At 41.1% G+C, this 12,788-nt stretch overlaps 2 protein-coding genes across 3 annotated transcripts in view; one reads left to right on the forward strand and one right to left on the reverse strand.

Moving 5' to 3' along the window:
• The window catches only part of LOC135056942 (uncharacterized), a 132,191-nt gene that overhangs the window by 48,445 nt on the left and 70,958 nt on the right, over positions 1-12,788 (forward strand). The gene's annotated exons all lie outside the window — the stretch shown is intronic.
• Positions 1-12,788, reverse strand: part of LOC135057004 (zinc finger protein 34-like) — a 58,079-nt gene that overhangs the window by 2,130 nt on the left and 43,161 nt on the right. Inside the window, exons 3-5 of one of the 2 annotated variants that reach the window (XM_063962859.1) lie at positions 11,403-11,500; positions 10,436-10,763; positions 7,780-8,055 (exon numbers count right to left, since the gene is read on the reverse strand). In XM_063962859.1, coding sequence (XP_063818929.1) covers positions 7,780-8,055; positions 10,436-10,763; positions 11,403-11,500 — 702 coding nt within the window. Of the gene's footprint in view, positions 1-4,642; positions 8,056-10,435; positions 10,764-11,402; positions 11,501-12,788 lie in introns of those variants that run through there. The other variant, XM_063962860.1, reaches the window with a different exon arrangement.

Below are 12,788 nucleotides of genomic sequence, written 5' to 3' on the forward strand. Positions count from 1 at the left end.
GGATACATCTGTCTATGAATCTATCCACATAGATCTGAATTTGTTCCTGGCATAGAGCTTCTGTAGTACAGTTCCTTTAAATATTATGAAATTGGCTATAATGGACGCTATTTTTCCCAATGTTTGGCTTGTCTGCTCTTGTAATGAAGGTAGGTGTTGGCATCCACCTCCATGATATAGTTTTTGGTAATAACCTTTGCCATCATTGTGGAAAAATAATAGATGTAGTCACATTTGAAGTGAATTTGAGCTTAAAAATCGTTGATACCTATATAATGCTTGAACTTATTAAAATATTTTTCATCACTTACCCATATTAAAATGTCTTTGTATTGTTTAAGAAGTTATATCTGCTTAGGGAATGGGTTATTATTGTAAATGTATGCGTCTTCCCACATGCCGATCAGAAGGTTAGCATAAATTGGTGCAAAAAACGTGCCCATCGCTGTGCCCCATACTTGTATGTAAAATTTCTCTAAAATGTAAAATAGTTATAGGTCAAAATAAAATAAGATAACATATAAAATTCAAATGTGGTAGAGTAATAGAGGAGTCTCTCTCCAGTGCTTCTCTGGAAGCTTGTATTCCTTTTTAGTATTTTATGGAGGTATACAATGAATCAACATCTATTGTGACACATAGAAAGTTATCCTGCCAAATTGTACCCTTTGTTATTTCCATGTATTCTTATGTATGGGATATGAGCGGATTCCCACTATGATGGGTCTTCTGGGTGGTTGAGCTAAGCTTCTATGTATCTTTGTAAGATGTGGTTTGGATCCTTTGGTTATGGTTTGTAAGATGTGTAACAGAGTCTAAAGGATTGTTTCGTGTAATCCTATTTTGTATGACCAGACCTTCACCCTCGTCAGCTGGCTTTATAACAAGTTGTTCATTGTTTTTAAAGATCTTCAGTCCCTTCATTTCTTGATTAGGGAGAGTCTTCTCGACTAACTGGGTCATCCAATTCTTTTAAGCTTTACTTGAGTAGGTCATGAAATATCTTGATGTGGTTTCCTTCAGATTCCAGTAGATAGAACTTTGAAGTACATTAAGGCCTGCTTTTGAAATACACGGTCGAGTCACATTATAACGACCTCCTACATTTGATGTCGGCAGTGGATAGCCCATGAAGTTGTGTGCTGGCTTGGTGGCTATATAAGGTGTGTGGTAGGTCGTCTGCACACATCACTCATTGCTAAAAGGGGCAAGAAATGTTTATCGACGTTCGGGCCAAGGGTGGCAGTATATCTGAAACAGCGCAGTTTGTGACCTATTTGCGTGCTGCTGTGGTGAAGGTATATTGTGACTGAACCAATGGCACCATTGTTAATAACTGATGTGGAAACTGAAGAGCACCACATGCCAATGATGTGAGAGGTGAACATCGATGCGTATGGACCGATCGACACGCTACAGTAGAGCAGCTCACTGTCAAACTGAACCTGGGGGCCATCAGACGTGTGTCTAAAGTGACAGTTCAGCAAACGCTACTGCGCATGGGCTCTGAAGCAAACTGATGGTCACTGCACCTAGCTTCTGGTCATAATAATGTAACTCGACCGTGTATTTTCATAATTAGAAATTATGGCATTTTTTTTCCTTATGGAAATATCTCGAGTATGTTTGTGAACATAACTCTTTATATCAACATTTGGAATTTGTTTTTTGTGATGGTTTAAAACGAAGGACATAATTCAACATGGAATGCTGCGCACACACGGAAGCTGCCCTGCGCGTGTGCACACAGTGAGATGCGACGGCTGTTTGCCGGGCGGTCGGTGGCGGCTGCGTGTGATGTCACGCAGCCGATGTGTCCCAAAACATTTGCGGGGGTTGGCCAGTCAGGGCCCGGCGTGCGGGGCGGACTTGCCCAGGGCTGGGTATCTACAACCCATACTGAATCAGGTCCCAAGTCCCTTACTTCATAGAAAGATTTCCGATTAGACTAACTTTGGACAGCTTGAAAATCTCATTATTTGTTGGCTCTTCTATAGGTGTCTTCTTTGCTTGTTGACTTCTCTGGATACTTTTTTTATACAGATGGAGCCATGCTCATCTAGGCTTCTCTGCTGCACCTAGGTGCACCAAGGCTTATTAACATAAACCTTTCATCTATTGTTCTCAGCTGCAATACAGTACAGAGAGAACAATACAGCAGGGGATTAAGTCATTACAGCAGGGGATTAAGTCTGACTGCCCTGGCTCAGTTAATCCTATTGAAGGGATAGATGAGGAGGGTTCCATCTGTATATATTTTATTGAACAGATCACATCATGTTACATTGGCCACAAATTTCAAGGGATAACAGCGTATTATAGAAAAGAGATTCTGGTAACAGATCTGTAGTTATATTAGCTAAAGGTGATGGTTATTTAGAACTAGAGGTGACGAAAAACAGCCTCACATGCAACGGTGCGGCCAGCCGCAGAGAGAGAAAAAAAGAGAGAAAAGGTAAAGTAAGGAATGGAGGGAAGAGAATGAAAAAGAAAGACCAATAGGAGTAAAGGAAAATGTGGTGGCGCTCCTGTTGGAGAGTTATACACAGGAAGAGTTAGCATTACTTATTTACCTACAGAACGGTGAGGGGGCACTATGAGAGGCTAAGCAGGGAGTCCAAATTTTATCAAATGATTTGCTGAATGTTTACTTATACTGGTCATGTACTCCATCTTAGTATACCAAATGCGGGAGATGACCAACTGCGGCAGATGACCAAATGCGAGAGATGACCAACTGCAACGTTGGCAGAGTAGACGATTTCCAGTCTGCTGCAATCTGGCAAGTCGTAGTGGAAACAATGATGTGTTAATTTGTTTTGGTATCTAGACATTGAGAGCCCCGTGGGTGGGAGGAAACACTTGGGGACATAGGCGTTAAATAAAAGCAAGAGATTTATGACTTCGATAAGGATGTTATTCTTCAGATACATCCACCAGATAAAAGGTCCGTCTAAGGATAACACTCTCCATGCATTTTCTTTGAATATGGTTCTCCTTTTGGAGTTGAGTTGTAAGGTTACAGTTAGGGATAATAATCAATTCTACTGAATATGATATACAGTACCGATTACTAATTCTAAGTTCTTGTGTCTTTGGGGGAGCATCTGGTTTCGGTAACATTCTTTTTTAAGATGCATGACATTTTAGAATAGTATATTTTAAGAAATTTATGTGGATAATGACTATGAAAACACCATGAGCGTCAGCTCATTGGGCAAACCTGTAGTTAGGTGAAGGTCGATTAAGAACATGCTTTAGCCAGTAAAGAAGAACAGTGGTTTGTTGGGGACACTACGCTTTGGTAAAGTCCACATATTAGGGGTGAAATGCATCAGTGAGATTATACACACGCCTCGTGGGAAAGTGATTGCTGGTGCAAAGTCACAGCCTGTATAAGGCTGGCTACATCTGTATATACACTGTGGGGGTAATTCAGAGTTGATCGCAGCAGCAAAATTGTTAGCAGTTGGGCAAAACCATGTGCTCTGCAGGTGGGGCAGATGTAACATTTGCAGAGAGTTAGATTTGGGTGGGTTATTTTGTTTCTGTGCAGGGTAAATACTGGCTGCTTTATTTTTACACTGCAATTTTGATTTCAGTTTGAACACACCACACCCAAATCTGTGTCTGCACGTTATATCTGCCCCTCCTGCAGTGCACATGGTTTTGCCCAACTGCTAACAAATTTGATGATACGATCAACTCAGAATTAGGCCCTAAGTGCAAAACACTACAGTTGCCCCAAACTACAAAAGGAGCAATTTGGGGATTTCCAGCACTTTCAAACCCAAATCCTGGGTCCAAGCCAGGTTAATGAAGATGGTTTCAACCTGTGTTGAAGCTTCTCAAACCCCTTTTTTACATTTACTGGTGGTGCTATACAGGTGCATGGTCCGCTGGTGCTTTTCCTGCAGAAAAATTGTACTGAGAATTTAAATTGCTTCACGCTAGCATATTGCAGTAGAAGGGAAATTGTTAACATGACGTGGGAGTGACTAGACTCCAGGCCCTACATGCAATGTTTTCCTAGTGAATTTGCTCCCATGTAACAGTGTAAGTAATATATATTTTGTTTTTACTCCTCTTTAGATAAAAATACTTTGTAGAAAATGGGAAGACACATGTAGCTGGACACGTTTATCTGTATGTCTGTCCTTATTCCACAAAGTCCAGATAAATAAGGATACCACTTCTAGTGTATATGCTGTTAGCTTGTAGGAATGAGGCTGACATTCACACACAGCACATATATAATGATATTCACAGATCCATCAGGGAGACAGGGTAAGCGATTTGTAACATCAAGTCTCTGATACAGCGACTGACACATTTCACCTCCAGCTGATACTTTATGAAAGAGTCATTGATGGTCTGTGAAAGCTTTGTGGTGGAAATGGTCCAATTGCTGCATGGCATTAATTGGCCTTACATGATGTTAGTGGATCATTTAGTTTGTGACATTTGAAAAGTGCATGACATATAAATATATTGAAACTGTAAAAAAAATAAAAAAAATGCTCATGTGAAATTGGGTGCACAATTTATGCGTTTGGTGTAATTCATGTGTTAGGGCTATTCATTAAAACTCAAACACTGAATAAAGAAAGTTTTTACTTTCCTTGGTTAATTAGTACCTGACAGTCTCTTGAATACCAATATTGGAAAGTAGATGTTAATACATGGAAAGTCAGAGAAATCAAACTACACAAAAAAAAAACAATGTAGCACTTCTAAATACATTAGTACATACAACAGAATATACATTTTCAAAAAACTAGATCTTTATAGCATTATCTTCTGAGCTCGGGAGAGTAGCAGAGAATGGTTTATTTGCATACACAGATACACTATATGGACCAAAAGTTTTCAGACGCAAATATAGATACTTTAATATGGTGTTGGCCTCCCTTTCACAACTATTACAGATTCCACTCTTCTTGGAAGGCTTTCCACAAGGTTTTGAAGCGTTTCTGTGGGAATTTGTGCCCATTCATTCTGTAGAGCATGTATGAGGTCAGTCACTAATGTTGGACAACTAGGCCTGGCTCACAATCTCTGTTCCAGGTCATCCCAGATGTGATCAATGGGGTTGAGGTCAGGGCTCTGTGCAGGCCAGTCAAGTTCTTCCACACCAACCTCCTCAAACAATGGGCCTAATTCAGGACTGATCGCTGGGCTGATTATTTTGCTGTCCTGCGTTCAGATAGTCGCCGCCCAAGGGGAGTGTAAATTTGCCTGTGCAATTGCATGTGTACGCCGTGCTACAAATATCCCTCCGTCACTGGACAGCTGCAAATCCATTCACATCACCCTCACCATCTATTGATTTAACACTGTGTGCAGTGTGTGCGTAGCCCAGGACTTACTCCTACAGTGCGATGAGAACGGGCTGATCAGGTCCGGAGCGGACGTCACACACCCTCCCTGAAAACGCTTGGGAATGCCTGTGCTTACCCTGACTCTCCCAGAAAACAGTCAGTTACCACCCGCTTCCTCTCAATTAGCTTGCGAATTGCTGTGCGACTGAAAGTTTTGTACCAGCCTGTCCCTGTTCAGCGATGCCTGTTGTTGTTTGGTGACACGCGTGCGCATTGCGGTGCATATGCATGCGCGTTCTATCGATAATCGCCCGCTGTGCAAAAGCGCGCAGCAACGATCAGGTCTGAATCGATCCCCATGTCTTTATAGTCCTTGCTTTATGCACAGCCATGTTGTAATAGAAAAGGGACTTCTCCAAACTGTTGACACAAAGTTGGAAGCATAGCATTGTCCAAAATGTCTTGGTATACTGAAGCATTCAGATGGCCCTTCACTAGAGACAAGGGACCGAGACTAAACCCCGAAACACAGCCCCATACCATTATCCCTCCTCCAAACTTCACGGTTGGCATAATACAGTCAGACAAGTGACATTCTCCCAACATCTGCCAAACTCAGACTGGCCCACCTGACTGCCAAACAGAGAAGCGTGATTCATCACTCCACAGAACACGTGTCCACTGCTCCACAGTCCAGTGTCGGTGGGCTTTACACCTCTCCATCTGACGCTTGACATTGGACTTGGTGATGTGAGTCTTGCATGCAGCTGCTCGGCCATGGAAACCCATTCCATTAATCTCCTGCCGAACAGTTTTTGTGCTTAAACTAATGGCAGTGAAGTGCGGAACTCTTCAGCTATGGTATCAGCAGAGCGTTGGCGACTTTTAAGCACCTTAGCAGTCGTTGACCCCGCTCTGTGGTGTTACGTGGTCTTCTGCTTCGTGTCTGAGTTGCTGCTGTTCCTAAACACTTCCACTTTCTAATAATATCACTTACAGGTGACCGTGGGAAATCCCGCAGGGATGAAATCTCATGAACCATCTTATTGCAGAGGTGACGTCCTATCACAGTACCACGTTGGAAGTCACTGAGCTCTTCAGACCGACCAATTTTGTATCACAAATGTTTGCAAATGGAGACTGCATGGCTAGGTGCTTGATTTTATACACTGTGTCAATGGATCTGATTGAAACACCGGAATTCAATAATTACCAGGTGTGGCCAAATACGTTTGTTCAGGTAGTGTATATACACATACTAAAAACCCCACCTGGAGCACCACGGACACCCACAAATAGGACAGTCCTTACCCATCATTGGTGATGAGTCCCGACGGTGTGTGAATGCAGTTTTATCTCTCTCTCTAGCCCATACCTCCCTGTTATATCCTCCCATTACTCTGGGCACCTGCCCCCTGCAGCATAGAATAGGTATTACATAGAGGGGAGGAGGTTGGCGGCAAGATCTTCTCTATCAGGTCTCAGACCTTATGGTCTATTATTAGATGGTAGCACTCCATTACTACCTTGGCCACTGTTCCATGTGTCTTCCTACACACTGTTATACCATTCAGGAGATCCCATTCCAAATACTGCTATACCCGCTGCAGAGTAACTTTCCTTACAAAATACCAAAAAGCAAGAAAAACAACAAGAGACTACAATGAGGACAGTAATGCAATCTATGAACATTCAGTCTTCTGGGTCATGAAACAGAAATGTCAGAGGTCAATGAAGAGCTCGGGTCAGGTAGAATACCATGCTCAATGAGATGTTTTAATTTCAGAAATAATGAAATACTCAAAGTTTCCTCAGTGTAAATAAAGAATGGTTTAAAGATTTCTGTAATTTCCTACAATTAGAACATGAGAATATCTAATCTATGTGATGTCTAACAAGATCTAACTTCTGTATAAAAATCTTCCCACACTCAGATCATGGAAAACAGCCTCTCATCTGTGACATTTCTGATGTGTAACAAGATCTGACTTCTTTGTAAAACATTTCCCACACTCAGAACATGGAAATGGTTTCTCACCTGTGTGACTTCTCTGATGTCTAACAAGTTGCGATTTCTGTGTAAAAGATTTCCCACACTCAGAACATGAAATTAGCTTTAAACCTGTGTGATGTCTCTGATGTAACAACAGAACTGATTTTCGTGTAAAACATTTCCCACACTCAGAGCATGTAAATGGTTTCTCCCCTGAGTGACAGCTCTGATGTGTAACAAGATTTGACATTTGTCTAAAACATTTCCCACACTCAGAGCAGAAAAACGGTTTTTCACCTGTGTGACTTCTCTGGTGTATAACCAGATCAGATTTCTGTGTAAAACATTTGTCACATTCAGGACATGGATATGGTTTCTCACCTATGTGACGTCTCTTATGTGTAACAAGATGTGATTTCTGTGTAAAACATTTCCCACACTCAGAACAAGGAAATGGTTTCTCACCTGTGTGACTTCTCTGATGTCTATCAAGATGTGATTTCCGTGGAAAATATTTCCCACACTCAGGACATATAAGAGCTGTTATAGATGTACTAGGACTACAGTCCTCATTATAAGCAGGAACAGGTGATACATATGCACTGTGAGGAACTTCATGTAGAACTGGACCCATGGAGGTTCCTCCCAGAGAGTCTTGTTTGAGGTCATTATGTTCTATTTCACAACGTGGAGATAAAATTAGATTTTCCGTCCAAATATTCCCGCTTTTACATCCATGTGCTAGGAATAAAATAAACACTGGAATCATACCCCATGAATTTCATTTTCCAATAAAAAGACTGTTAGCAGAAGTCCTAAATTTACCACCTGTTATGGGTTTATAGGTTGATTGGTATACGGTGCACTGGAACTTACATTGCAACATCAAAGCAACGTGTGGTAACAATAAATCTATAAAATGTGCTGTAAAATATTAAATCATTGTTGCATAACATTAAATCAGAAAAGTGTGCAACAAATACTGCTGGTAAAATTTGCAATATTCAGGAGACATACTGAAACAAAAATTGCGAATGTGACAATGCAGATGTTGGACCATGTCATATTCACAATAAAAAACACCTTTTTCATTAGACGAAACAATACATTGTGGATGAATCATCAAAAAAAAAAAAAAAAAAAACACTGTGGCAACAACAAAGCAAGAACATATTGCGCAAACTGACCATCTATAGCGGTCTCAGGAAGAAAAGGCATTGCTACATCTTTTCACCAAAATTACTTGAGATCTGTATCCTCCCAAATTTAAGGATTCCAACTCCTCAAAAGGTCAGGTCATCTAAGACTACGGCCAGGATGCAATGAAGTGCGAGTTCGGTGGCTGCGCACGGTACTAGCCGAACTCGGACGTTTCTTTAAAGGAGCAATTGTGTACAAGGCTAATGCCGGTGGTAACAATGTGTTTCAATTGTTTTCCGTTTGTGTCAATGTATTTGATTTTTTTCCTGTATGGGGAGAACGCATTTGATTTTTTTCCTGTGGGGGCAATGTATTGGATTTTTTTTACTTGTGGGGGCAATGTATATTTTTATGTAGGGGGCAGTGTGTTATTGCCTATGGTAGCAATGTGCTTAGTTTTTTTTCTGCGGGGGCAGTGTATTTATTACTGTGGGGGCCAATGTGTGATTTCAGGGGAAACAGTCAATACACCCCTTGCAGCAAGGCCACATCCCCTTTTTGTAATGGCACATCCTCGTAGAGTAGATGATCAGGTGAAGAGTACTGGATGAGGATTGCTGTGGATGAGGGGTGTTCTGTGCAACTAGTAGAGGTGTGCTGGGTCACAGGTGGAATTAAAGTAGCAGCGGAGCTAGGGGACACCAGCCAAAATCATCCATAGGGCATCAAACTGGTTAGGGCCGGCTCTGGTCACACCATCCAGGTCACTCAGTCAACCCCACAACCTAGTCAGTCTATCACACGCAGTCCCCACATAGTAAAACGTTAGGTCTCAGCAGGTTTAAGAATATATGTGTTGACATCCGAGTGTGGGGACTGAGTGGTAGGTGAATTATGATGGTGGAATGAGCCTTACAAAAGGACATAGTAACAGACTGGGAGACAAGGCAATGGGATAGATTGGGAAGGACTGAATCAGAGATGGCCGCTGATTGGGATGTGGGGATAGTGGGATGTAGGGTGATGAGTGCAATATGGACAGTAATTCTGAATTAAAAAAAAAATAGGATTAAAAACATATCCAATGTCAAAACGAGACAAACAGCATATCAATCAATATAATTTTCCCAAATTCTATAGAAGGGATGGTCCAAGTAGGAGATCACAAGATAAGTGGTCCTTCCTGGGTGAGGGTGTCTACGAAAGATTAAAAGGAACATCCAATGCGTTTCATTTGAAAAAACAAAACTTCCTCAGGGAAAATAAAAATAAAAAAAATTCTAAATGAGCCTTCTCTGTGTGTTAGGTGCTGAGCTATATTCCAGATATGGAGATAATCAAAAGTGGTTGCCAAAGTGTCAGAGGTGATGATTTTATCCTCCTTTCCCCATTACCCTTCTGTGGTATATAAGAGTAGCATATCCATATTTACACACACACACACACACACACTTACTTATTAACTAGCTGAAGTGTCTGACGTTGCCCGGGTTAAATTTTCCAGTTATTAAGTTATCAATGAGTTGGATGTAACTATCAACATATTAAAAATAATTAATAGCCCTTCCAACACACCCACGAGGTGGCTGTCCAGTGTCGATTTTTTTGGGGAGATGTCACCAGTACCCCTGATCCATAGCTTTTCTTTCTGTTCAGTTTTAGAATCACTTTTACATTGTGAGATGGGTTTAAAGTTTTCCATTTGTATCAATGTTGCTATTCCAAAGCTTCTGGATACACATTTAGTGTCTTCCCACCTCCATTTCTGTCCATTACTTTAGTTCATTAATTTATGGTTATTTCAGGTCATCATCCCATCCAGTGGAAGGCCCAGAACAGGATCCCTAATATGCTCCGATATTACCACTCTGAAGTTTTCATCCAAATACATCCAGTGGAAGGCCCAGAACAGGCTCCCTGGTTCAGTGTTCTGCCCAGCGTACACCAACAGGAGGTCAACCAATAAGTGTTTATTACTCACCTGTATTGATATCTGTAGGGATTTCCTCCTCCTTACACTGCTGATCACCTCTCATATACATCTCTTCTTCTCCCTCTATATCCTCTGCCTTTATTTTAGTGACATAAATCTCTTCTCCATTCATATCAGTCACATACATCTCATCTTCAACCTCTGTATCTTCTGCCTTCATATCTGTCACATACGTCTCGTCTTCTCCCTCTATATCTTCTGCCTTCATATCAGTACCATACGTGTCTTCTCCCTCTATATCTTCTATCTTTATGTTAGTCACATACAACTCTTCTTCATCTTTAACTTCCACCTTTATTTCACTCAGGTGTTTATCCTAAATTACCCACAAAAATAAAACACATTTTAATAATGTCGGAGTACATTAGCTATATAAATATATATGCAAAAGCCCTCCCTCAGTCACTGACTATCTCACTCAATTACTCTCTTACTTATATATTAGGAAGATTAAATGTAACATAGATATTCTTCAGGTGGGAAGTAGGAAAACGACATAATTAGAATGTTAATAAACCTCCCCTATGGGGATGAAAAGGAAGTTGACATAATAACGTCATTACCGATGTGTGGCCTGCGTTGCGTGAACGATAACGCCCAAACGGACAATCGGATCAAAATTTGAATTGCACCTCCAGTGTGTCGTAAGTAATAAACTACAAAAAATGGCCCTGTCACTTTTTACCATATCTGCCATCGGTTAACGCCAAGAACCATGGATTAATATTACATCTCTATAGATTTAATATTTAACACATTTTTAACCCTCATTTATATTTACAACCGTGAAAATCAGAAACTACTGTGCGAAGAACAGGTAGAGCAGCTAGTACGAGAATAAATAGTATAATTTCAGCATGTAAAACAATTAATTAGATGCAGATTAATTAATCAATGCAGGTTAATTAATGAAAAATCACTTTGGTATGTCGATCTCTGGAAGAGCCTATATTACCGTATCCTCCTGTGGGATCCTGTGATTCTCCTCTGTACAATCCTGGGAATACAGAGGACGGGGACATCTCTCTGGGGTATCTCTGTTATTGGGTCCATCTGTAGGAGACACACAGTGACTGAGTACATTGTATATATGTGATTATCATAACTCCCTCTGCTGCATTTTCCTAATATATAAAGAAGTTATTGTAAAGAGATGAGGATAGGGGTGCCCTCTCATGGGGTAGATGAGTACCTCCAAACACACAGCAAATAGGAAAATAGCACATCAATCCAGGTTTTCATGCAATCTAGCTGTGGCTAGTTTTATTGTGCAGTATAAAACAAAAAACATAAAAATAAATCCTAGTAGTGAACTCTGAGCCAAACACTGATACCGCTTATAACAGCCTCTTACAGGTGCAGGTCCTAATTAGCCAGCTCTCAGGCTAAAGACCTAAAGATCTGAAATAGGCCTTGTGGATGGGGCCCTCCCTTCCATCTCACATCCACACCCTCAGGACCCATAGACGGCTCTTACTAAGAGCCGAAAGTCTCTTTCAGTCCATTTCGTAAAACAGATAGTCACAGTTCCAGCGTGATGATTCTCCAGATACGCCAATCTTAGAACTGCTGCCTCTGACACATTACGGATTACCCCAGAATGTGTGGTAAATCAAAGCGGTTACTGCCACCAGCAGAAGTACCAGTCATTGCGCCAGTCAGGCCAAGCGACTTTGAGGGACCACACCCAGGGTGAGCTTCTGCTCCCACCCACACATACAATTATTAATATGTAAAAAAAAAAAAAAAATTAGGGAACATGAGCCTCTCTGGGCTCAGGGGAGAAAACAGGGAATCCAGAACTAAAATTAAGATTTTTAATGAAAGTAAAAACTTCAAAGCTTATATTTACAGAAAAAGAACGGTTACAAGATTATAAAAGTGTAAACAGTTACATCAGTATTCACAATTTTAAGAAATAAAAATAAGGGGGAAAAAGACAATTCGATCACCTGTAGAGTTGAACGCTGGTTGAGTAAGGTTTTTCTTCATATCCTGTACATTATAGGCCCCAGTCTATCCATGGATGACACCTCAATGATAATGACAACTCTTGATCTGTGCTTTCTCATATTTAAACCTCCATGCTGCAGCTTTCCCCCAGCCCCCACCTCTTTGGGATTCCTTTAACCCTCCCAAAACCAGTGGATTGAGTCTCAGCTTACACTTTGGGGTTTCTCAGCAAGTGTAGCAGGGCTGTTACTTTCATCTTTATGGCTTGCTTTAAAGCCCTGGACCTGGTTCTTGGGCAAACAAATGTTTGTTCTGGTACACCAGGACAGGATGACCTTTTCACACCTGGATAGACAATGTGTCTTCCCTGAACTGCAGGCTTGACCCC

This window comes from Pseudophryne corroboree, chromosome 3, assembly GCF_028390025.1.
Source record: "Pseudophryne corroboree isolate aPseCor3 chromosome 3, aPseCor3.hap2, whole genome shotgun sequence".
NCBI classification, from domain to species: domain Eukaryota; kingdom Metazoa; phylum Chordata; class Amphibia; order Anura; family Myobatrachidae; genus Pseudophryne; species Pseudophryne corroboree.